Source organism: Leuresthes tenuis, unplaced genomic scaffold, assembly GCF_036924035.1.
Source record: "Leuresthes tenuis unplaced genomic scaffold, fLeuTen1.0.hap1 SCAF_11, whole genome shotgun sequence".
In the NCBI taxonomy this organism is placed as follows: Eukaryota; Metazoa; Chordata; class Actinopteri; order Atheriniformes; family Atherinopsidae; genus Leuresthes; species Leuresthes tenuis.
This window is the reverse complement of record NW_027325365.1, coordinates 993507-1019442: the sequence shown is the minus strand read 5'-3', so window position 1 is coordinate 1019442 and position 25936 is coordinate 993507. Positions and strand designations below refer to the sequence as shown.

At 47.4% G+C, this 25936-nt stretch overlaps 1 protein-coding gene across 1 annotated transcript in view; it reads left to right on the top strand.

Annotated features, from left to right (window-relative positions):
- The window catches only part of nfkb1 (nuclear factor of kappa light polypeptide gene enhancer in B-cells 1), a 52666-nt gene that overhangs the window by 14340 nt on the left and 12390 nt on the right, over positions 1-25936 (top strand). Inside the window, exons 4-9 of the mRNA XM_072395123.1 lie at positions 152-192; positions 2666-2764; positions 21692-21843; positions 21916-22079; positions 22887-23045; positions 25274-25378. Coding sequence (XP_072251224.1) covers positions 152-192; positions 2666-2764; positions 21692-21843; positions 21916-22079; positions 22887-23045; positions 25274-25378 — 720 coding nt within the window. The remainder of the gene's footprint in view (positions 1-151; positions 193-2665; positions 2765-21691; positions 21844-21915; positions 22080-22886; positions 23046-25273; positions 25379-25936) is intronic.

Below are 25936 nucleotides of genomic sequence, written 5' to 3'. Positions count from 1 at the left end.
TGAGTTTTCAACTAAATTCCCAACAAAATGTTTAAAATCACTTCAGAGGCATTTGAAAAAAACATCCTTCATCATCAGATTAAGATGATCAGCTGTTCTTCCTCTGAGGTGTTTTCATGGTGGTTAACGCTGAGTCTTTGTGTGATTTCAGTGGACGGACCCTTTCTGCAGATCCTGGAGCAGCCCAAACAGGTAAACTCACCCAGGTGTGCAGCAGTCTGTGTTTCACAGCCAGCTGCTGCCTTCATGCAGCTTTACTGCAGGAAAATCTAACGTTTTATTCGATATACTCAGTTAAATATTCGGGTTTGATCAGTAAGTAGCAGCTGAAACTCGGATAAATCAAAAGATAACAGAAAATAAATGTACGTTTTGAAAAATAACCAAAGTTTATTGTTAATTATTTTTTCATTTAGTCAGATCTGACAAAAGCAAATTAAAACTAAATAAATTTAATAAAATAAACGAGTCTTTGACCGTCCAGGCGGGGTTTCATGATTCATTTTCCGTTTTCGGGTGGAAAAAGACGCTAATTCTGCTGCATTATGGGTTTAGTGTTGCTAGGTAACCCAGTGTTGCATTCACAGTCCGTACTACTGTAGGAATTTAGTCCATCGATGTAGAAATGTCTGAAGGCTTCTGATTTTTACATATTCTGGGTCATGTGGAAGTTGGTTCTGGGCCACGTGGAAGTTGGTTCTGGGTCATGTGGAAGTTGGTTCTGGGTCATGTGGAAGTTGGTTCTGGGCGGCCCACGGGCCTCCATTTGAAGAGGCCCGTTTCAGATTGTTTCCACTTCGATATGAATGATTTTATAAAGAGTTTATAAAGAGTTTGTTGTTGCATTCCTGCTGCTGCAGACACTCGTTTAAAGTTTTGAGCCACAAAAGGTAGAAAATTAGACTAATAAAGAACTAATATAAATGATTAAAAAGTAACTTGGAAAGCAAAATGCTCTCAGATGCTGATTAATAGATCTCAGATCAGCTCAAATTAAACACATTCAGGGTTAAGGATCAGCTTCGATGGGAAATCCCAAACGAACGCTGCAGATCTGAAATGTTTTGGTCGCCTTCCAGCTTTGGACCAACTTTCCAGCGTTGTTAAGTTGTGACACACCTGGGTGTGTTGGAGCTGCTGCTGATTTAGGTGACACATGTGAGGTCGCCGGCGCTGGAGGAAGAGCAGCAGCTGAATCTGACCGGGTGGTGGTTTTTAATAAAGAGGGACCAAAGAGTACCGACTGCAGGAGGGTCACAGCCTCCAGAGAACCTCCAGTTTGTTGGAGAGGAGGCTCTGACTGATTCCTGAACCTCAGATTCAGGATTAGCTTCTTCAGGCCGTGACCTTCAGTCCACAGCTGAGTGTGAAGCAGCCGGGATGAAGGTCAGCTTCAGATCTGAGGCCCTGGTTCTGAACCTCCGGGTCGGGATGAGTCTCTGCCTCAGCTGGAGCAGTTTCAGCATCTCTGGACCTGGTTCTGAACCTCCGGGTCGGGCTGAGTCTCTGCCTCAGCTGGAGCAGTTTCAGCATCTCTGGTTCTGGTTCTCAGTGATGGTGAGTTGGATCAGAGATGGACAGACGGATCGGGGCTTCGTCAGCAGTAATGAGGGCGCTGCTCCGGTCCGTTTGGTGAAGCTGAGCCGGAAGGAGAAGCTTTCAGGTTCCTGCTCCATCTTTGTTCCAACCCTCACCTGAGCTCACAGATCTGGGTTCTGACCCAAAGAAGGAGGTCCTGGATACAAGCGGCTGAAATGAGTTTCCTTCAGAGGGGGGCGGGGCTCAGCCTTAGAGATAGGGGGAGGAGCTCCACCATCCGGAGGGAGGAGCTCCATCATCAGGGGGAGGAGCTCCACCATCCAGGGGGAGGAGTTCCACTATCCAGAGGGGAGGAGTTCCACCATCTGGAGGAGGAGCTTCATCATACAGGGGGAGGAGCTCCACCATCCAGAGGGGAGGAGCTCCACCATCCGGGGGGAGGAGCTCCACCATCCAGGGGGAGGAGTTCCACTATCCAGAGGGGAGGAGTTCCACCATCTGGAGGAGGAGCTTCATCATACAGGGGGAGGAGCTCCACCATCCGGGGGGAGGAGCTCCACCATTTGAGGGAGCTCAGAGTAGAGCCGCTGCTCCTCCACACAGAAAGGAGTCAGCTGAGGTGGTTCCTCTGGTTCGATGCCTCCTGGTCTCCTTTTTCAGGCAGCTCCAACCTCAGATGAGGCTGTGGTTATAAAATCAGTTTTATTAGAGCAGAGCGACCGTCTGGAAACGCTTTAAGTGAACTGACACGGAGCCTTAATGGGCTGATTTACATCTGAGTTTATTTATCTGGGATTTTGTACGATTTCAGCAGATGTTCACATGCATTTTAAAGTCCAGTTTTAGGACAAACTCAATGACTAATAATAATGAAAGCACAGAAACGTATAGTTTTAGACTCCTAAGTCAAATACAGGTTTAAACTTTTATGGCAATTTAGAAAATTTCCCCACTTTTCTGGAAATTGTGTTTGTTACTTTTACTTATTGTTGCAATAGAATAAATAATTAGATGCTAATTAGAACATAAGTAGCTCCTCCTGTTAATGCTGGTAAAGAAGGTGGAACATGCAGTCAGGAGGACTGTTTCTCATTGAAAAGTGTAACCCTGCGACTGTGTTTTCCAGCGTGGCTTCAGGTTCAGATACGGCTGCGAAGGTCCGTCTCATGGCGGCTTGCCGGGAGCCTCCAGTGAGAAGAACAGGAAGACCTACCCCACTGTCAAGGTAACGCTTCCTGTCTGTCGTGCTCGCTGTGTGAAAACGTGCAGCTGGCTGATAGAAAAAGACTTTTATTTTATCACGCTGACTGAAATTCTTCTGTGTGGAGCTGAAGACCTGCACAGAAATGTTAAACTTCCATCCAGCGTGTCTGTGTTTGATTGACAGCTGCTGGTCGGGGCGTGTCTGTGTTTGATTGACAGCTGCTGGTCGGGGCGTGTCTGTGTTTGATTGACAGCTGCTGGTCGGGGCGTGTCTGTGTTTGATTGACAGGTTGGGGGCGTGTCTGTGTTTGATTGACAGGTCGGGGCGTGTCTGTGTTTGATTGACAGCTGCTGGTCGGGGCGTGTCTGTGTTTGATTGACAGGTTGGGGGCGTGTCTGTGTTTGATTGACAGGTTGGGGGCGTGTTTGTGTTTGATTGACAGGTTGGGGGCGTGTCTGTGTTTGATTGACAGCTGCTGGTCGGGGCGTGTCTGTGTTTGATTGACAGGTTGGGGGCGTGTCTGTGTTTGATTGACAGGTTGGGGGCGTGTCTGTGTTTGATTGACAGCTGCTGGTCGGGGCGTGTTTGTGTTTGATTGACAGGTTGGGGGCGTGTCTGTGTTTGATTGACAGGTTGGGGGCGTGTCTGTGTTTGATTGACAGCTGCTGGTCGGGGCGTGTCTGTGTTTGATTGACAGGTTGGGGGCGTGTCTGTGTTTGATTGACAGGTTGGGGGCGTGTCTGTGTTTGATTGACAGCTGCTGGTCGGGGCGTGTCTGTGTTTGATTGACAGGTCGGGGCGTGTCTGTGTTTGATTGACAGGTTGGGGGCGTGTCTGTGTTTGATTGACAGGTCGGGGCGTGTCTGTGTTTGATTGACAGGTTGGGGGCGTGTCTGTGTTTGATTGACAGGTTGGGGGCGTGTCTGTGTTTGATTGACAGGTTGGGGGCGTGTCTGTGTTTGATTGACAGGTTGGGGGCGTGTCTGTGTTTGATTGACAGCCCAAACAGAACCAGGTCAACATGGACATTGTGCTGAACTCAGAGGGCGTCTTGCTTTAACATGTTTTTCGCTTTTTTAACCACTTGAATCCAATCTGGAGCCAGTCGGCGGACCCCATCACCTCCACAGTGTCAGAAACTCCTTCATAAACAGTCGTGCACGAGGCGCTGCGCTGCGCTGACTCTGGATTTGTTGTTTTGGCCGAGCGCCTTCGTTTCTCTGTGGGTTTTTTACAACCATCACAGGCTTTTGGACCCTTGTTGTTTATGTTTCTGCAGCCTCTTGTGTCACAGACAGAAACAAGGATTTTCTGTCATGTTGTCTCTGTTGATGCTTACTTTGGAGTCTGAAGCTCCCACATGTTCCGACCAAACCAGGAAACAGGGGAAATCCCCAGATTCCTGCTGCTGTCTCTTTGTTTCACACATTCTTTGCAGTGAAATGCATGTAACAGGTGATTAAAGTGATCCAGAGTTACATGTCCCAACAAATGTTCCTCTAATCTGGAATAGCACGTAATAAATCCCACAGGGATGTTCATTCATTTGTGTTCATTGTTTAATCATCTCAGGAGTTTTCCACAGAAGAATAAAAACGTGTAATAGCTCCTTTCTGCCTGAGGATTCAGCCGGATGACGGTGAAGCTGTTGGAGATTCAGCTGATGGAAACGAGGCGCAGTTTCCACTACAGGAAAAACGTAACTTTCGGGCCTGATGTGACTGTGTTTTGCTTGTTTTGCATATTTTCGTCACGGTAACAGAGCAGGAAATCTCTCTGTGTTTGGTCTCTGGTTGGATGGATGAGGGGGAACCCCCTCCAGATCTGCCAGGGATCAGTGGGCTGATGATGATGCTTCTGACTCACCTCTTTTGTTTTTGGTTGATAAGTAATCTCTCATATTCATATTTAAGGTCTAAAAGAACTTTGTTATCGTGCCTCCTTATTTCTAAGGAAGTTTCCTGGAAACAATTGTGTGGAGAGCTGCTTAAACTGTAAATATTCAGTCAGACTCGTGTCTCTGTTTCACCTTTTATATCCTTTATATCCTCTTAATGCTTTATGTTGAATAGTGTGTGAATGTTTCCCTCATCAGACATTTTGATAGCTATCAGGATTCATCGGGTACATTATGATTCAAATACAGAACAATATTTATTTTCCAGTGAAGAAGATAAACGTGTCATTCGTTATCTTCCTTCGAACAGATTCTTTATCAAATACCAGAGTATTTTTGCCTTCTGTACTTGTATCAACAGTCTGACTCACATCTGTCTGGTTGGTGTCTTTCACCACAGCTCAGAGTGTTTATGATGCGGTTAAAGCCGTCGCTCTCAGCCACTCAGCCATGTTAATCCTTATCAATCAATCAGACTGTAGATGCTGTGATGACCTCTATTGTTAATGAAATGGTAAAATGTCTCACTTTGGACATGTAAGATATTGTTTAATGAGGTCAGTAAATTATGTTTGTGTGTACATTTACATTTTACGGTTAAATAAGCTATATCTAATGTTTATTTAAATACGGGGCTTTAAATGTAAGAATCAAAGCCTTGCAGTTCTCCTGGAACTTATGACTTATATATCCTTCCAAACCTTGGCCCACTTTGGCCAACATCTGCTGTTAGCTTGTGTTCATAAACACCATAAACTTTACCAGTGTGGTGAGGATCGTAGCAGCTCGACTCAGCTTTGTATGCTCAGGCACAAACAATGCTGATTATGTTTGAAAATGGCAAAAATTAATCGTCTGAATCGTTCATTTATTGAGTTCAGGTGTCAGTTAAAGGTTAAAGATCCCGACTCCGGCTTTTCTGTCGTAGTATCAGATTTTATTTCTTCTGCTGGAGATATGAAGCTAGGAGATAACAGCAGGAAGCTAACAGAGAACAGATAGAAGCTAGCAAAGAAGAGAAGGAAGCTAGCAGAGAACAGAAGGAAGTTAGCGGAGAACAGAAGGAAGCTGGCAGAGAACAGAGGGAAGCTAACAAAGAACAGAAGGAAGCTAGTAGAGAACAGAAGGAAGCTACTAGAAAACAGAAGGAAGCTGGCAGAGAACAGAGGGAAGCTAGCAGAGAACAGGGGGAAGCTAGCAGAGAACAGAAGGAAGCTAGCAGAGAACAGATAGAAGCTAGCAAAGAAGAGAAGGAAGCTAGCAGAGAACAGAAGGAAGCTAGCAGAGAACAGAAGGAACCTAGCAGAGAACAGAAGGAAGCTAGCAGAGAACAGAAGGAAGCTAGCAGAGAACAGAAGGAACCTAGCAGAGAACAGAAGGAAGCTAGCAGAGAACAGAAGGAAGCTAGCAGAGAACAGAAGGCAGCTAGCAGAGAACAGAAGGAAGCTAGCAGAGAACAGAAGGAAGCTAGCAGAGAACAGAAGGAACCTAGCAGAGAACAGAAGGAAGCTAGCAGAGAACAGAAGGAAGCTAGCAGAGAACAGAGGGAAGCTAGCAGAGAACAGAAGGAAGCTAGCAGAGTACAGAAGGAAGCTAGCAGAAAACAGAGGAAAGCTAGCAGAGAACAGAAGGAAGCTAGCAGAGAACAGAAGGAACCTAGCAGAGAACAGAAGGAAGCTAGCAGAGAACAGAAGGAAGCTAGCAGAGAACAGATAGAAGCTAGCAAAGAAGAGAAGGAAGCTAGCAGAGAACAGAAGGAAGCTAGCAGAGAACAGATAGAAGCTAGCAAAGAAGAGAAGGAAGCTAGCAGAGAACAGAAGGAAGCTAGCAGAGAACAGAAGGAACCTAGCAGAGAACAGAAGGAAGCTAGCAGAGAACAGAAGGAAGCTAGCAGAGAACAGAAGGCAGCTAGCAGAGAACAGAAGGAAGCTAGCAGAGAACAGAGGGAAGCTAGCAGAGAACAGAAGGCAGCTAGCAGAGAACAGAAGGCAGCTAGCAGAGAACAGAGGGAAGCTAGCTGAGAACAGAGGGAAGCTAGCAGAGAACAGAAGGAAGCTAGCAAAGAAGAGAAGGAAGTTAGCAGAGAACAGAAGGAAGCTAGCAGAGAACAGAAGGAAGCTAGCAGAGAACAGAAGGCAGCTAGCAGAGAACAGAAGGCAGCTAGCAGAGAACCGAAGGCAGCTAGCAGAGAACAGAAGGAAGCTAGCAGAGAACAGAGGGAAGCTAGCAGAGAACAGATAGAAGCTAGCAAAGAAGAGAAGGAAGCTAGCAGAGAACAGAAGGAAGCTAGCAGAGAACAGAAGGAAGCTAGCAAAGAAGAGAAGGAAGTTAGCAGAGAACAGAAGGAAGCTAGCAGAGAACACAAGGCAGCTAGCAGAGAACAGAAGGCAGCTAGCAGAGAACAGAAGGCAGCTAGCAGAGAACAGAAGGAAGCTAGCAGAGAACAGAGGGAAGCTAGCAGAGAACAGAAGGCAGCTAGCAGAGAACAGAAGGCAGCTAGCAGAGAACAGAAGGCAGCTAGCAGAGAACAGAGGGAAGCTAGCAGAGAACAGAAGGAAGCTAGGAGAGAACAGAGGGAAGCTAGCAGAGAACAGAAGGAAGCTGAGGCAACTTGTGTTTATTGTGTTGGACAAATTGTGGCTAATTTCTGTTGAAATGTCACCAGAACTACCCGCTAGCACAAGCACACATCATATTATCCTTAATGTGCCTCTGCCCATCAGAGCAGCTTCAGCCGGTCAGCTGTTAATTTTAGCTAATATTCTGAGTCACATCAAAGTCCAACCAGAATAAAAACAGCTAATTTTATCAGACCTGTTGTATCTGTAGAGGCTGCTGGTTAAGGTTCCTGTTAACTGCTGTTAGTCACTGAGCTGTCTGATAACAGACAATAAAACAGGAAATAAGAGGCTTTATTAGGATTTCAGCTGCATTAAAACACAGTTTATGAAAGCAGAGGCTGCAGGGGAAAAGCTAACAGATGTTAGCTGCTGTTGTAGTAAGAAGAATCTGGGCTTTCCAACGATACGCCACGTGTGAATGCACTCTCCCACGATGCTTATGCTTGGGGGGGGTTGACTGACACTGACATCATGCCTGATGAAGGAAGCTGTTCATGCCACAGCTTCTGTGAACTTCTGCAGAAGTCGGTGGATTTTTTAGGGGGGGCTAAAGCTGCAGAAGATTCCTCTGCTGGTCTGGACCTGTCCAAGAAGTTCATAAAACCTCTGCAGTGTTTCATGTCTGTTGGGAATTTCCTCCCACGACGCCCACATGCAATTACAGGGAAGTGGAGTTGCGTCACAAACAGGACTGGTGATGAGTTTCAGCTCAGAGATGAAAGCTCTCTGTCCAGAGGTGTAATGTCAGTGTTGGCGCCCACTCTGGCCCAGAAACACTGACACGCTTCGCCTTTTCTTTGTTCTGATTCAATCAGATCGGCACTCAGGGCTGCTGAGTTGAGGAAGTTGCTTGAGAAAAGTGGAGCACGTCAAAAACTTAGCAGACATTCACAGGCGATGATCTGCGGGGTTGATGTTTGAGATGTTTTGGACCTCTGAGTGAAGCTTGAAGGAGTCTGAGTTTGTCATGTGCCACTTGGTCTCAAGCGTTGGACTCAGGGAAAGTGTTGGAATGTAGAAGCGTTAAAGCTTCAGCTCAGAGGTTTTGTTGGATATTTATTAGTTTTGAACGTTTCTTCTGCTGAGTCCAGGCCTGAAACGGACCTTTGGCCTGGTTCCTCTGTGGTTCCTCTGTGGTTCCTCTGTGGTTCGGTTCCTCTGTGGCCCGGTTCCTCTGTGGTTCGGTTCCTCTGTAGCCCGGTTCCTCTGTGGTTCCTCTGTGGTTCGGTTCCTCTGTGGTTCCTCTGTGGCCCGGTTCCTCTGTGGTTCCTCTGTGGCCCGGTTCCTCTGTGGTTCCTCTGTTTGGACCTCCAGCTTCAGTGTCTCCTGATGTTCAGGCAGAAGTGTTTGGACCTCCAGCTTCAGTGTCTCCTGATGTTCAGGCAGAAGTGTTTGGACCTCCAGCTTCAGTGTCTCCTGATGTTCAGGCAGAAGTGTTTGGACCTCCAGCTTCAGTGTCTCCTGATGTTCAGGCAGTGTTTGGACCTCCAGTTTCAGTGTCTCCTGATGTTCAGACAGGAGTGTTTGGACCTCCAGCTTCAGTGTCTCCTGGTGTTCAGGCAGAAGTGTTTGGACCTCCAGTTTCAGTGTCTCCTGATGTTCAGGCAGAAGTGTTTGGACCTCCAGCTTCAGTGTCTCCTGATGTTCAGGCAGAAGTGTTTGGACCTCCAGCTTCAGTGTCTGATGATGTTCAGGCAGCGTTTGGACCTCCAGCTTCAGTGTCTCCTGATGTTCAGACAGAAGTGTTTGGACCTCCAGCTTCAGTGTCTCCTGATGTTCAGGCAGAAGTGTTTGGACCTCCAGCTTCAGTGTCTCCTGATGTTCAGGCAGAAGTGTTTAGACCTCCAGCTTCAGTGTCTCCTTATGTTCAGGCAGAAGTGTTTGGACCTCCAGCTTCAGTGTCTCCTGATGTTCAGACAGAAGTGTTTGGACCTCCAGCTTCAGTGTCTCCTGATGTTCAGGCAGAAGTGTTTGGACCTCCAGCTTCAGTGTCTCCTGATGTTCAGACAGAAGTGTTTGGACCTCCAGCTTCAGTGTCTCCTGATGTTCAGGCAGAAGTGTTTGGACCTCCAGCTTCAGTGTCTCCTGATGTTCAGACAGAAGTGTTTGGACCTCCAGCTTCAGTGTCTCCTGATGTTCAGACAGAAGTGTTTGGACCTCCAGCTTCAGTGTCTCCTGATGTTCAGGCAGAAGTGTTTGGACCTCCAGCTTCAGTGTCTCCTGATGTTCAGACAGAAGTGTTTGGACCTCCAGCTTCAGTGTCTCCTGATGTTCAGACAGAAGTGTTTGGACCTCCAGCTTCAGTGTCTCCTGATGTTCAGGCAGAAGTGTTTGGACCTCCAGCTTCAGTGTCTCCTGATGTTCAGGCAGAAGTGTTTGGACCTCCAGCTTCAGGCTCTCCTGATGTTCAGGCAGAAGTGTTTGGACCTCCAGCTTCAGTGTCTCCTGATGTTCAGGCAGAAGTGTTTGGACCTCCAGTTTCAGTGTCTCCTGATGTTCAGACAGAAGTGTTTGGACCTCCAGCTTCAGTGTCTCCTGATGTTCAGGCAGAAGTGTTTGGACCTCCAGCTTCAGTGTCTCCTGATGTTCAGACAGAAGTGTTTGGACCTCCAGTTTCAGTGTCTCCTGATGTTCAGGCAGAAGTGTTTGGACCTCCAGCTTCAGTGTCTCCTGATGTTCAGGCAGAAGTGTTTGGACCTCCAGCTTCAGTGTCTCCTGATGTTCAGGCAGAAGTGTTTGGACCTCCAGCTTCAGTGTCTCCTGATGTTCAGGCAGAAGTGTTTGGACCTCCAGCTTCAGTGTCTCCTGATGTTCAGGCAGAAGTGTTTGGACCTCCAGCTTCAGTGTCTCCTGATGTTCAGACAGAAGTGTTTGGACCTCCAGCTTCAGTGTCTCCTGATGTTCAGGCAGAAGTGTTTGGACCTCCAGCTTCAGTGTCTCCTGATGTTCAGGCAGAAGTGTTTGGACCTCCAGCTTCAGTGTCTCCTGATGTTCAGACAGCGTTTGGACCTCCAGCTTCAGTGTCTCCTGATGTTCAGGCAGAAGTGTTTGGACCTCCAGCTTCAGTGTCTCCTGATGTTCAGACAGAAGTGTTTGGACCTCCAGCTTCAGTGTCTCCTGATGTTCAGGCAGAAGTGTTTGGACCTCCAGCTTCAGTGTCTCCTGATGTTCAGGCAGAAGTGTTTGGACCTCCAGCTTCAGTGTCTCCTGATGTTCAGGCAGAAGTGTTTGGACCTCCAGCTTCAGTGTCTCCTGATGTTCAGGCAGAAGTGTTTGGACCTCCAGCTTCAGTGTCTCCTGATGTTCAGGCAGAAGTGTTTGGACCTCCAGCTTCAGTGTCTCCTGATGTTCAGGCAGAAGTGTTTGGACCTCCAGCTTCAGTGTCTCCTGATGTTCAGGCAGAAGTGTTTGGACCTCCAGCTTCAGTGTCTCCTGATGTTCAGGCAGAAGTGTTTGGACCTCCAGCTTCAGTGTCTCCTGATGTTCAGGCAGAAGTGTTTGGACCTCCAGTTTCAGTGTCTCCTGATGTTCAGGCAGTGTTTGGACCTCCAGCTTCAGTGTCTCCTGATGTTCAGGCAGAAGTGTTTGGACCTCCAGCTTCAGTGTCTCCTGATGTTCAGGCAGAAGTGTTTGGACCTCCAGCTTCAGTGTCTCCTGATGTTCAGGCAGAAGTGTTTGGACCTCCAGCTTCAGTGTCTCCTGATGTTCAGGCAGAAGTGTTTGGACCTCCAGCTTCAGTGTCTCCTGATGTTCAGGCAGAAGTGTTTGGACCTCCAGCTTCAGTGTCTCCTGATGTTCAGGCAGAAGTGTTTGGACCTCCAGCTTCAGTGTCTCCTGATGTTCAGGCAGAAGTGTTTGGACCTCCAGCTTCAGTGTCTCCTGATGTTCAGACAGCGTTTGGACCTCCAGCTTCAGTGTCTCCTGATGTTCAGGCAGAAGTGTTTGGACCTCCAGCTTCAGTGTCTCCTGATGTTCAGACAGAAGTGTTTGGACCTCCAGCTTCAGTGTCTCCTGATGTTCAGGCAGAAGTGTTTGGACCTCCAGCTTCAGTGTCTCCTGATGTTCAGGCAGAAGTGTTTGGACCTCCAGCTTCAGTGTCTCCTGATATTCAGGCAGAAGTGTTTGGACCTCCAGCTTCAGTGTCTCCTGATGTTCAGGCAGAAGTGTTTGGACCTCCAGCTTCAGTGTCTCCTGATGTTCAGGCAGAAGTGTTTGGACCTCCAGCTTCAGTGTCTCCTGATGTTCAGGCAGAAGTGTTTGGACCTCCAGCTTCAGTGTCTCCTGATGTTCAGGCAGAAGTGTTTGGACCTCCAGCTTCAGTGTCTCCTGATATTCAGGCAGAAGTGTTTGGACCTCCAGCTTCAGTGTCTCCTGATGTTCAGACAGAAGTGTTTGGACCTCCAGCTTCAGTGTCTCCTGATGTTCAGACAGGAGTGTTTGGACCTCCAGCTTCAGTGTTTCCTGATGTTCAGGCAGTGTTTGGACCTCCAGTTTCAGTGTCTCCTGATGTTCAGACAGGAGTGTTTGGACCTCCAGCTTCAGTGTCTCCTGATGTTCAGGCAGAAGTGTTTGGACCTCCAGCTTCAGTGTCTCCTGATGTTCAGGCAGAAGCGTGTGGACCTCCAGCTTCAGTGTCTCCTGATGTTCAGGCAGAAGTGTTTGGACCTCCAGCTTCAGTGTCTCCTGATGTTCAGACAGAAGTGTTTGGACCTCCAGCTTCAGTGTCTCCTGATGTTCAGGCAGAAGCGTGTGGACCTCCAGCTTCAGTGTCTCCTGATGTTCAGGCAGAAGTGTTTGGACCTCCAGCTTCAGTGTCTCCTGATATTCAGGCAGAAGTGTTTGGACCTCCAGCTTCAGTGTCTCCTGATGTTCAGGCAGAAGTGTTTGGACCTCCAGCTTCAGTGTCTCCTGATGTTCAGGCAGTGTTTGGACCTCCAGCTTCAGTGTCTCCTGATGTTCAGACAGAAGTGTTTGGACCTCCAGCTTCAGTGTCTCCTGATGTTCAGGCAGTGTTTGGACCTCCAGCTTCAGTGTCTCCTGATGTTCAGGCAGAAGTGTTTGGACCTCCAGCTTCAGTGTCTCCTGATGTTCAGGCAGAAGTGTTTGGACCTCCAGCTTCAGTGTCTCCTGATGTTCAGGCAGAAGCGTGTGGACCTCCAGCTTCAGTGTCTCCTGATGTTCAGGCAGAAGTGTTTGGACCTCCAGCTTCAGTGTCTCCTGATGTTCAGGCAGAAGTGTTTGGACCTCCAGCTTCAGTGTCTCCTGATGTTCAGGCAGTGTTTGGACCTCCAGCTTCAGTGTCTCCTGATGTTCAGGCAGAGGTGTTTGGACCTCCAGCTTCAGTGTCTCCTGATGTTCAGGCAGAAGTGTTTGGACCTCCAGCTTCAGTGTCTCCTGATGTTCAGGCAGTGTTTGGACCTCCAGCTTCAGTGTCTCCTGATGTTCAGGCAGAAGTGTTTGGACCTCCAGCTTCAGTGTCTCCTGATGTTCAGGCAGTGTTTGGACCTCCAGCTTCAGTGTCTCCTGATGTTCAGGCAGAAGTGTTTGGACCTCCAGCTTCAGTGTCTCCTGATGTTCAGGCAGTGTTTGGACCTCCAGCTTCAGTGTCTCCTGATGTTCAGGCAGTGTTTGGACCTCCAGCTTCAGTGTCTCCTGATGTTCAGACAGAAGTGTTTGGACCTCCAGCTTCAGTGTCTCCTGATATTCAGACAGAAGTGTTTGGACCTCCAGCTTCAGTGTCTCCTGATGTTCAGGCAGAAGTGTTTGGACCTCCAGCTTCAGTGTCTCCTGATGTTCAGGCAGAAGTGTTTGGACCTCCAGCTTCAGTGTCTCCTGATGTTCAGGCAGAAGTGTTTGGACCTCCAGCTTCAGTGTCTCCTGATGTTCAGGCAGAAGTGTTTGGACCTCCAGTTTCAGTGTCTCCTGATGTTCAGGCAGTGTTTGGACCTCCAGCTTCAGTGTCTCCTGATGTTCAGGCAGAAGTGTTTGGACCTCCAGCTTCAGTGTCTCCTGATGTTCAGGCAGTGTTTGGACCTCCAGCTTCAGTGTCTCCTGATGTTCAGGCAGTGTTTGGACCTCCAGCTTCAGTGTCTCCTGATGTTCAGACAGAAGTGTTTGGACCTCCAGCTTCAGTGTCTCCTGATATTCAGACAGAAGTGTTTGGACCTCCAGCTTCAGTGTCTCCTGATGTTCAGGCAGAAGTGTTTGGACCTCCAGCTTCAGTGTCTCCTGATGTTCAGGCAGAAGTGTTTGGACCTCCAGCTTCAGTGTCTCCTGATGTTCAGGCAGAAGTGTTTGGACCTCCAGCTTCAGTGTCTCCTGATGTTCAGGCAGAAGTGTTTGGACCTCCAGTTTCAGTGTCTCCTGATGTTCAGGCAGTGTTTGGACCTCCAGCTTCAGTGTCTCCTGATGTTCAGGCAGAAGTGTTTGGACCTCCAGCTTCAGTGTCTCCTGATGTTCAGGCAGAAGTGTTTGGACCTCCAGCTTCAGTGTCTCCTGATGTTCAGGCAGAAGTGTTTGGACCTCCAGCTTCAGTGTCTCCTGATGTTCAGGCAGAAGTGTTTGGACCTCCAGCTTCAGTGTCTCCTGATGTTCAGGCAGAAGTGTTTGGACCTCCAGCTTCAGTGTCTCCTGATGTTCAGGCAGAAGTGTTTGGACCTCCAGCTTCAGTGTCTCCTGATGTTCAGGCAGAAGTGTTTGGACCTCCAGCTTCAGTGTCTCCTGATGTTCAGACAGCGTTTGGACCTCCAGCTTCAGTGTCTCCTGATGTTCAGGCAGAAGTGTTTGGACCTCCAGCTTCAGTGTCTCCTGATGTTCAGACAGAAGTGTTTGGACCTCCAGCTTCAGTGTCTCCTGATGTTCAGGCAGAAGTGTTTGGACCTCCAGCTTCAGTGTCTCCTGATGTTCAGGCAGAAGTGTTTGGACCTCCAGCTTCAGTGTCTCCTGATATTCAGGCAGAAGTGTTTGGACCTCCAGCTTCAGTGTCTCCTGATGTTCAGGCAGAAGTGTTTGGACCTCCAGCTTCAGTGTCTCCTGATGTTCAGGCAGAAGTGTTTGGACCTCCAGCTTCAGTGTCTCCTGATGTTCAGGCAGAAGTGTTTGGACCTCCAGCTTCAGTGTCTCCTGATGTTCAGGCAGAAGTGTTTGGACCTCCAGCTTCAGTGTCTCCTGATATTCAGGCAGAAGTGTTTGGACCTCCAGCTTCAGTGTCTCCTGATGTTCAGACAGAAGTGTTTGGACCTCCAGCTTCAGTGTCTCCTGATGTTCAGACAGGAGTGTTTGGACCTCCAGCTTCAGTGTTTCCTGATGTTCAGGCAGTGTTTGGACCTCCAGTTTCAGTGTCTCCTGATGTTCAGACAGGAGTGTTTGGACCTCCAGCTTCAGTGTCTCCTGATGTTCAGGCAGAAGTGTTTGGACCTCCAGCTTCAGTGTCTCCTGATGTTCAGGCAGAAGCGTGTGGACCTCCAGCTTCAGTGTCTCCTGATGTTCAGGCAGAAGTGTTTGGACCTCCAGCTTCAGTGTCTCCTGATGTTCAGACAGAAGTGTTTGGACCTCCAGCTTCAGTGTCTCCTGATGTTCAGACAGAAGTGTTTGGACCTCCAGCTTCAGTGTCTCCTGATGTTCAGGCAGAAGCGTGTGGACCTCCAGCTTCAGTGTCTCCTGATGTTCAGGCAGAAGTGTTTGGACCTCCAGCTTCAGTGTCTCCTGATATTCAGGCAGAAGTGTTTGGACCTCCAGCTTCAGTGTCTCCTGATGTTCAGGCAGAAGTGTTTGGACCTCCAGCTTCAGTGTCTCCTGATGTTCAGGCAGTGTTTGGACCTCCAGCTTCAGTGTCTCCTGATGTTCAGGCAGAAGTGTTTGGACCTCCAGCTTCAGTGTCTCCTGATGTTCAGGCAGAAGTGTTTGGACCTCCAGCTTCAGTGTCTCCTGATGTTCAGGCAGAAGCGTGTGGTCCTCCAGCTTCAGTGTCTCCTGATGTTCAGGCAGAAGTGTTTGGACCTCCAGCTTCAGTGTCTCCTGATGTTCAGGCAGAAGTGTTTGGACCTCCAGCTTCAGTGTCTCCTGATGTTCAGGCAGTGTTTGGACCTCCAGCTTCAGTGTCTCCTGGTGTTCAGGCAGAGGTGTTTGGACCTCCAGCTTCAGTGTCTCCTGATGTTCAGGCAGAAGTGTTTGGACCTCCAGCTTCAGTGTCTCCTGATGTTCAGGCAGTGTTTGGACCTCCAGCTTCAGTGTCTCCTGATGTTCAGGCAGAAGTGTTTGGACCTCCAGCTTCAGTGTCTCCTGATGTTCAGGCAGTGTTTGGACCTCCAGCTTCAGTGTCTCCTGATGTTCAGGCAGAAGTGTTTGGACCTCCAGCTTCAGTGTCTCCTGATGTTCAGGCAGTGTTTGGACCTCCAGCTTCAGTGTCTCCTGATGTTCAGGCAGTGTTTGGACCTCCAGCTTCAGTGTCTCCTGATGTTCAGACAGAAGTGTTTGGACCTCCAGCTTCAGTGTCTCCTGATATTCAGACAGAAGTGTTTGGACCTCCAGCTTCAGTGTCTCCTGATGTTCAGGCAGAAGTGTTTGGACCTCCAGCTTCAGTGTCTCCTGATGTTCAGGCAGAAGTGTTTGGACCTCCAGCTTCAGTGTCTCCTGATGTTCAGGCAGAAGTGTTTGGACCTCCAGCTTCAGTGTCTCCTGATGTTCAGGCAGAAGTGTTTGGACCTCCAGCTTCAGTGTCTCCTGATGTTCAGGCAGAAGTGTTTGGACCTCCAGCTTCAGTGTCTCCTGATGGTCAGGCAGTGTTTGGACCTCCAGCTTCAGTGTCTCCTGATGTTCAGGCAGAAGTGTTTGGACCTCCAGGTGTTGTACACCTTCAGGTGTCTCATGATGCTTTTACTTCAGACACGTCTGAGTTGAACCAGCAGGAATCAGATGGATCACAAGGTTCTGCTTCAACCTCCTGGGGGTGTGAGGGACTTCTGATAAATACCACGAACGTCTTTGAGCCAGGAAACCGTCAAACTGCAGCAGCCGCTGTGTTTCTAGGAACTTTGTTTGTGTGTTTGAGTGGCCGACCGAACCAGGAAGAGGAAGTGGGCTGGTGTTTATTTACTGCTGCAGCTGCAATGCTGCTGCAGGCAGACATCTGCAGCGGCACGATTCATGCTCACAGACACACTCACAGAGGAGAAACAGAAACACTTTCACATCTGATATGGGCTCGTTTGAGTAAAACTATAATTCAGGTAATGAGACAACATGAAAATGAGTGTTTGGGAAACACCTGAAGAAAAGGAATGAATCAAAAGGAAGCCATGAAACTGAGAAGATCTACGAAGTGAAGAGGTTCAAGTGGTTCAGATTCATGGTCTCCAACAAAGACTCTGAACCTTCTGACCTCAGCAGGCTTCACTTGAGGAACTATTTCACTGCAGCCCGTCTGAACTCAACATATTTCACGTTTTATCTCGTTTGGCTTCGTTGATTTGTTTAATATGATCTTAAATACAAAATATGAGCCTGTCCTGTACAAAAGTCCCGACCCAGTCCTCTCTGACCTTCCTGTGACCTTTAAAGTGTCCTGATCAACAGTTCTGCAGCTTTCTGAAACCTTTAAAGTGTCCTGATCAATAGTTCTGCAGCTTTCTGAAACCTTTAAAGTGTCCTGATCAACAGTTCTGCTGCTTTCTGTAACCTTTAAAGTGTCCTGATCAATAGTTCTGCAGCTTTCTGAAACCTTTAAAGTGTCCTGATCAACAGTTCTGCAGCTTTCTGAAACCTTTAAAGTGTCCTGATCAACAGTTCTGCAGCTTTCTGAAACCTTTAAAGTGTCCTGATCAACAGTTCTGCAGCTTTCTGTGACCTTTAAAGTGTCCTGATCAACAGTTCTGCAGCTTTCTGAAACCTTTAAAGTGTCCTGATCAACAGTTCTGCAGCTTTCTGAGACCTTTAAAGTGTCCTGATCAATAGTTCTGCAGCTTTCTGAAACCTTTAAAGTGTCCTGATCAATAGTTCTGCAGCTTTCTGAAACCTTTAAAGTGTCCTGATCAACAGTTCTGCAGCTTTCTGTAACCTTTAAAGTGTCCTGATCAACAGTTCTGCAGCTTTCTGAAACCTTTAAAGTGTCCTGATCAACAGTTCTGCAGCTTTCTGAAACCTTTAAAGTGTCCTGATCAACAGTTCTGCAGCTTTCTGAGACCTTTAAAGTGTCCTGATCAACAGTTCTGCAGCTTTCTGAAACCTTTAAAGTGTCCTGATCAATAGTTCTGCAGCTTTCTGAAACCTTTAAAGTGTCCTGATCAACAGTTCTGCAGCTTTCTGTAACCTTTAAAGTGTCCTGATCAACAGTTCTGCAGCTTTCTGAAACCTTTAAAGTGTCCTGATCAACAGTTCTGCAGCTTTCTGAAACCTTTAAAGTGTCCTGATCAACAGTTCTGCAGCTTTCTGTGACCTTTAAAGTGTCCTGATCAATAGTTCTGCAGCTTTCTGAAACCTTTAAAGTGTCCTGATCAACAGTTCTGCAGCTTTCTGAAACCTTTAAAGTGTCCTGATCAACAGTTCTGCAGCTTTCTGAAACCTTTAAAGTGTCCTGATCAACAGTTCTGCAGCTTTCTGAAACCTTTAAAGTGTCCTGATCAACAGTTCTGCAGCTTTCTGTAACCTTTAAAGTGTCCTGATCAACAGTTCTGCAGCTTTCTGAAACCTTTAAAGTGTCCTGATCAACAGTTCTGCAGCTTTCTGTAACCTTTAAAGTGTCCTGATCAACAGTTCTGCAGCTTTCTGAAACCTTTAAAGTGTCCTGATCAACAGTTCTGCAGCTTTCTGAAACCTTTAAAGTGTCCTGATCAACAGTTCTGCAGCTTTCTGTGACCTTTAAAGTGTCCTGATCAACAGTTCTGCAGCTTTCTGAAACCTTTAAAGTGTCCTGATCAACAGTTCTGCAGCTTTCTGAAACCTTTAAAGTGTCCTGATCAATAGTTCTCCAGCTTTCTGAGTTTTTCTTTTCCCTCATCTTCAGTCCTTGTTCCTGAGCATTTTCAGTGTTTTTTCTTTGTTCAGCCACTTAACTCTGACCTTTGAACCCTTCAGGCAGAAAAAAGGCTCCTAACTCAAGGGATGAACCAGTGTTGTGTCGACACAGAACAGACAACTTAGCAAAGAAGCCATTTTAAACTGGATCTTTAGGCACTTTGTCACAAAGACACATCATTTGTTCCCATTTCTTTAGCTGCATCTATGAAAAACAGCAAAGAAAACACAGTTTGACAGACAGAAAATAGGATTTCTGCAGCAACAAGGTGATTCCCAAAGAGCTATTAGCTGAAAACTTGGCATATCTCAGCATGGTGTGCAGTGTGTCCTTAAAACATTTGAGGAAACTGGACAAGTGGAGGACAAAAGAAGAAGTGTCAGGCCTAAAAAACTATCTGCAGCAGATGAACAGGATCTGAAAGTGATGTCCTTAAGAAAGAGGAAAAAATCCAGCTGTGACCTGACAGGACCTGAGAGATGCATCTGGACCTTCAGCTGATCCATCTACTGTTGGCCCAAGCCTCATCAGAAATGGGCTCCATGGAAGGGTGGCTGTCAAGAAGCCGTTCTTAAGGAAGGGAAACAGGGAGAAAAGGCTGAGCTGTGCCAAATGACACAAGAAGTGGACTGAAAATCAGTGGCAACAGGTCTTATGGAGGGATGAATCCTCCCCAGAGCCCGGACCTCAACATTATTGAAGCAGTGTGGGATCATCTGACAGAGAACGGAACAAAAGGCAGCCCACATCCAAAGAAGAGCTTTGGGATGTCCTTCAAGAAGCCTGGAGAACTATTCCTGAAGACTCCTTAAAGAAATGACAGAAAGCTGGTCTCAGAGGGTTCAGGCTGTGTTGGAGAATAAAGGAGCTCAGACCAGATATTCACTTTAAAGCTGCTGAGAACTGAGAAAAAACTCTGTTTCTGCCTCAGATTCTGGGTTTATGTTCATGTTTGAACATGTTTCAGTGAATCTCTGCAGCTGCTTCCTTATATAACACACATTCATCAACAGTTTTGCACAGTGAAAGTTGAACTTCAGTCCACTGGACCTCTTTCTAAAATGCTTCAGGTTCATGTAGAATTTGCTCTGCTTGCTTTTGCAGCTGAGCTCTATGGTGAGGATACAGGAAGTGTTTCTTCTGGTGACTCCTCATGAAGATGATATCAGTGCAGCTGTGTTTGTTCAGTTGAACAGTTCACCTGCAGAGCATCATCAAAGGCTGTCAGACAGGTTCTGATTTGCCTGTCTAATAATCCAACAAGCGGTTTTGTCTGAAACATTTCTCTCAGACCTCAGTGAGATTTATTGGTTTATTGGTCTTTTTATAGCTCCTTCTGCTCGATCAGCAGCTCAGAGATGCTCGAACTGAAGAAACCACGAGCTGACAAACTAAACTCATCAGGGAGCTTCAACTTCTCTCTTGTGTTCGGTCTAAAACTGGAAAACACTGATCTTAAATGACTGAGAAGTCTGTTTTGTCTATATTTTTCCTTTTTTCACCTCTCAGCCAGCCTTCCTTCATCCAGCCTTCCTTCCTTCTTCCAGCCTTCCTTCGTCCAGCCTTCCTTCCTTCATCCAGCCTTCCTTCATCCAGCCTTCCTTCCTTCATCCAGCCTTCCTTCATCCTTCCTTCCTTCATCCAGCCTTCATTCATCCAGCCTTCCTTCATCCAGCCTTCCTTCATCCTTCCTTCCTTCATCCAGCCTTCCTTCATCCAGCCTTCCTTCATCCAGCCTTCCTTCTTCCAGCCTTCCTTCATCCAGCCTTCCTTCATCCAGCCTTCCTTCATCATTCCTTCCTTCATCCAGCCTTCCTTCCTTCATCCAGCCTTCCTTCCTTCATCCACCCTTCCTTCATCCAGCCTTCCTTCTTCCAGCCTTCCTTCATCCAGCCTTCCTTCATCCAGCCTTCCTTCATCATTCCTTCCTTCATCCAGCCTTCCTTCCTTCATCCAGCCTTCCTTCCTTCATCCTTCCTTCCTTCATCCAGCCTTCCTTCATCCATCCTTCCTTCATCCTTCCTTCCTTCATCCAGCCTTCATTCATCCAGCCTTCCTTCATCCAGCCTTCCTTCCTTCATCCAGCCTTCCTTCCTTCATCCAGCCTTCCTTCATCCAGCCTTCCTTCTTCCAGCCTTCCTTTATCCAGCCTTCCTTCCTTCATCCAGCCTTCCTTCTTCCAGCCTTCCTTTATCCTTCCTTCCTTCATCCATCCTTCCTTCATCCAGCCTTCCTTCATCCATCCTTCCTTCATCCAGCCTTCCTTCCTTCATCCAGCCTTCCTTTATCCAGCCTTCCTTCATCCAGCCATCCTTCCTTCATCCAGCCTTCCTTCCTTCATCCAGCCTTCCTTCATCCAGCCATCCTTCCTTCATCCAGCCTTCCTTCCTTCTTCCAGCCTTCCTTCATCCAGCCTTCCTTCCTTCATCCAGCCTTCCTTCATCCAGCCTTCCTTCTTCCAGCCTTCCTTTATCCAGCCTTCCTTCCTTCATCCAGCCTTCCTTCATCCAGCCTTCCTTCCTTCATCCAGCCTTCCTTCCTTCATCCAGCCTTCCTTCATCCAGCCTTCCTTTATCCAGCCTTCCTTCCTTCATCCATCCTTCCTTCATCCAGCCTTCCTTCATCCAGCCTTCCTTCCTTCTTCCAGCCTTCCTTCATCCAGCCTTCCTTCCTTCATCCAGCCTTCCTTCATCCAGCCTTCCTTCATCCATCCTTCCTTCATCCAGCCTTCCTTCCTTCATCCATCCTTCCTTCATCCAGCCTTCCTTCATCCATCCTTCCTTCATCCAGCCTTCCTTCATCCAGCCTTCCTTCCTTCATCCAGCCTTCCTTTATCCAGCCTTCCTTTATCCAGCCTTCCTTCCTTCTTCCAGCCTTCCTTCATCCAGCCTTCCTTCCTTCATCCAGCCTTCCTTCATCCAGCCATCCTTCCTTCATCCAGCCTTCCTTCCTTCATCCAGCCTTCCTTCATCCAGCCTTCCTTCTTCCAGCCTTCCTTTATCCAGCCTTCCTTCCTTCATCCAGCCTTCCTTCATCCAGCCTTCCTTCCTTCATCCAGCCTTCCTTCATCCAGCCTTCCTTCCTTCATCCAGCCTTCCTTCATCCAGCCTTCCTTCTTCCAGCCTTCCTTTATCCAGCCTTCCTTCCTTCATCCAGCCTTCCTTCCTTCTTCCAGCCTTCCTTCATCCAGCCTTCCTTCCTTCATCCAGCCTTCCTTCATCCAGCCTTCCTTCCTTCATCCAGCCTTCCTTCATCCAGCCTTCCTTCTTCCAGCCTTCCTTCATCCAGCCTTCCTTCTTCCAGCCTTCCTTCATCCAGCCTTCCTTTAAACTTCTGCAGCAAAGTGTCGAGGCTGCTCTCTGCAGTTGAAACTCTGTTTTCATGCTCCATCTTGTTCCCTTCTGTTCTGTGTGTTTCAGATCTGTAACTACCAGGGTCAGGCTCGGGTGGTGGTCCAGCTGGTGACGGCGCTGACCTCCGTCCCTCAGCTGCACGCTCACAGTCTGGTGGGGAAACAGTGCGATAAAGGCATCTGCATCGCCGACCTGCAGTCCAAGGACTCCAACATCAGGTCTGCGCCACACATGCAGGGACACACCCTCGGTCACAGCGCATGGCACTCACAGCTCTCTGTTTCCGGTAGTTTCCCCAACCTGGGCATCCTCCATGTGACAAAGAAGAATGTGGCGAAGACGCTGGAGGAGAGGATGATCGAGGCTGTCAGGATGGGCTACAGCTGCGGCGTCTCCATCCACCCAGAGATCGACGCCCTGCAGGGGGAGGTCCGAGTCCCTCGGGAGCTCAACGGTCAGCACCTCACATCGCACATTCCTCATGGTTTCAGTGGTTCTGGACCCACTGGCCAGGTTTCTGTGAGCTACGACACGTTCTGTGCACTTAAATACATTTCTGTCCTCACTGATGAACCTCAGGGATTTATTTAAGATGTTCCTTGATGTTATTCAGCAGTAGGTTTACTCGCTCAACAAGCTAAAAATCCTCCTTTTCTGGCTTTTCCCGCCAGTTTTGCACAGCAGCTGCAGAGATAAAAACTCCTTTTACTGCAGCTCAAAACCACTGAAAAATGAGTCCACTTCTGACTGGTGGAACAGAGGAACCACTGTGTTGTGCTTCCATCTGTCGCAGCCTCTGATGCGGTGAAGCACAGCGAGCTGCACTCCACCTCCTTTCATGCTATCATATCAGTCCGGTCCACTAATATTCCTGTAAAGCCCCCGATTTCAATCTGTGACCATAACTGGACAAGAACGGGGCTGGAAAGCTGATTGGAAAAGGAAGCTTTGACCACCGCTGATCAGGAGAGAGTCTTGGCACCATGATAAGTGAAAACTTATGAAACAGAGAGAGAATGATGCTGATGGAGCACCTACTGGTCAGCAGAGGTATTACACGCTCTGCGTCGGCTCCGGTTCTGAGTGTTTCCATCAGAACTCGTGAACTTTGACCTGAACTTTGACAAACATTTTGGAAACTTTGGAGATTTTATAGGAATTGATCGCTCCAGTTTGGAGAAGCCAGAACATTTGTTTTAAAGATGTATGTTTAATCTGTTTGTCTTTGCTGTTTCGTGGTGTTTAAATGTTCTGGTTTCAGACCACCAGCGCAGCGTGATCAGCAGCGCAGCGGCCAACCAGGCCAAAGAGATGGACCTCAGTGTGGTTCGGCTCATGTTCACGGCGTTCCTCCCCGACAGCGACGGAGGTTTCTCCCGACGGCTGGAACCGGTGGTGTCCGAGCCGATCTACGACAGCAGTGAGTCCACACAGACGCTCTGGCTTTAACGCAGGTTCAGATGTTTGCTGAACTCTGAGATGTTCTTTTTCAACGCTTCATGTCGTATTGAATCTGATTGAGTCCTCGAATAACCAAGTGGGTGGAAAGTGAAAGAGATGATGAAAAGCGACAGTGACTAATCACAGTGAGCTTTGTTCTGCTGCCTGGTTTTGTTTCTCTTTTCCTGCGGCAGCTTCCTCTCAAAGGACTGAAACCCGCTCAGAGTTTCATCACTTCAGAGTCCTTCTGCACTTCAGCAGCGTCAGACACGAGCTGCACGTTTCATTCAAGCTTCAGTTGGTTTTTAGAACCAAGTTTTTAAAGTTTTTCGGGCTCCACCTGCTGCTGCCTCATTTCAAAGAATAATCTGATTTAAATCACCCTACTGGATTTCTTATAAAGGAGATTTATAAATGAATAGTTTTGTGATAGAAAGGAACAACCTGTTGACTTTTCATTCATCAAATCTCTGCAACTGAGATGGTCAAAGTTAGAAAAGACACTTGGATGGAAAACACTGACTTTTCCTGTAATATTATTACGTTTTCAGTCTTTAGATTAACTGGACTTTAAAAAAAGTTTTCTGATTTGCAGATGCTTTTATCATCTGTTCTTGTGTTTTTGTTCTATTTTCTTGTTCCATATTTGTCTTTTGTAGACAAAAGATAGATTATTTAGGATTTCTCCAGCATTGAGAGCCAATAAGGTTTATTTTTACCTCAATATTCACAGGATACACTTTAATAGACTCAATAGATTACTGAGAAAGAGTAATTTTACATAAAAATCATCGGTGCTTCTGTGAATGGAGATCGGCTCGAGTCCAGCTAACAGACGTGCTGCGTTTTGTTAAACGGTGGTGGTTTGAGCAGCTGAAAACACATCAGTCTGACTGAAACTGGACCTTTAAACACATGTAAACACATCAGTCTGACAGAAACTGGACCTTTAAACACATGTTAACACGTCAGTCTGACTGAAACTGGACCTTTAAACACATGTAAACACGTCAGTCTGACTGAAACTGGACCTTTAAACACATGTAAACACGTCAGTCTGACTGAAACTGGACCTTTAAACACATGTAAACACGTCAGTCTGACTGAAACTGGACCTTTAAACACATGTTAACACGTCAGTCTGACTGAAACTGGTCCTTTAAACACATGTAAACACGTCAGTCTGACTGAAACTGGACCTTTAAACACATGTAAACACGTCAGTCTGACTGAAACTGGACTTTTAAACACATGTAAACACGTCAGTCTGACTGAAACTGGACCTTTAAACATGTAATCACGTCAGTCTGACTGAAACTGGACCTTTAAACACATGTAAACACGTTAGTCTGACTGAAACTGGACCTTTAAACACATGTAAACACGTTAGTCTGACTGAAACTGGACCTTTAAACACATGTAAACACGTCAGTCTGACTGAAACTGGACCTTTAAACACATGTAAAAACGTCAGTCTGACTGAAACTGGACCTTTAAACACATGTAATCACGTCAGTCTGACTGAAACTGGACCTTTAAACACATGTAAACACGTCAGTCTGACTGAAACTGGACCTTTAAACACATGTAAACACCTCAGTCTGACTGAAACTGGACCTTTAACCACATGTAAACACCTCAGTCTGACTGAAACTGGACCTTTAAACACATGTAAACACGTCAGTCTGACTGAAACTGGACCTTTAAACACATGTAAACACGTCAGTCTGACTGAAACTGGACCTTTAAACACATGTAAACACGTCAGTCTGACTGAAACTGGACCTTTAAACACATGTAAACACATCAGTCTGACTGAAACTGGACCTTTAAACACATGTAAACACGTCAGTCTGACGGAAACTGGACCTTTAAACACATGTAATCACGTCAGTCTGACTGAAACTGGACCTTTAAACACATGTAAACACGTCAGTCTGACTGAAACTGGACCTTTAAACACATGTAAACACGTCAGTCTGACTGAAACTGGACCTTTAAACACATGTAAACACGTCAGTCTGACTGAAACTGGACCTTTAAACACATGTAAACACGTCAGTCTGACTGAAATCCAGCTTCTCAAACCGGATTACATGGACCAGGATCTCCCACAGAGGAAGTTAGAGGCAGCAGGAGGTTTTCTCTCTCAGTTTAGTCTGTTTTCTCTGCTGACCTCCAGCATTCTTTCTTTCTTTGTTCCCTCAGAGGCTCCAAACGCCTCCAACCTGAAGATCGTGAGGATGGATCGGACCGCCGGCTGCGTGACCGGAGGAGAGGAGGTCTACCTGCTCTGCGACAAAGTTCAGAAAGGTGAGGTAGAGTTTTTTAAAGTCTGCTTTTCAGCAAACACTGATGCATTCTGGGTTATTCAGGAGCTCCTCGTTCACCTGCAGGGCGTCGATGTGTGCAGATGAAGCCATGATTGTGTGATAATGTGAAACTGTCAGTTCAGGAGTGAGGGCTGTTATTCCACAGCTGTATCTGCCATGAGGCGGTTTGAATTTAAGGTTTTTCCTGGTTGTAGCGGTTTCAGGACACAGTCCAGCCTCAGGGACTTCCCCTGCATTATGTAAATCCCTGAGAAGGAAGAGGCAGGTTCAGGCTGCAGTGAGGTTGTTCTCTTGGATCAAAGATCCAGCAAACCCTGTTTCAGACTCTTTTCAGACATTGTGTTGATGCGTGATTATTTGAATGAAACACAGTCTCACTGAACAAAGACATGAGGCTCAGTCCCACTGTGGAACCTTTAACCTTTAACCTTTTCAGGAATAGGGACGTTTTTTCGTGCATTCGAACATACAGGAACTAGGGACCGCGGCCCTCAGGAACTAGGGACCGCGACCCTCAGGAACTAGGGACCACGGCCTT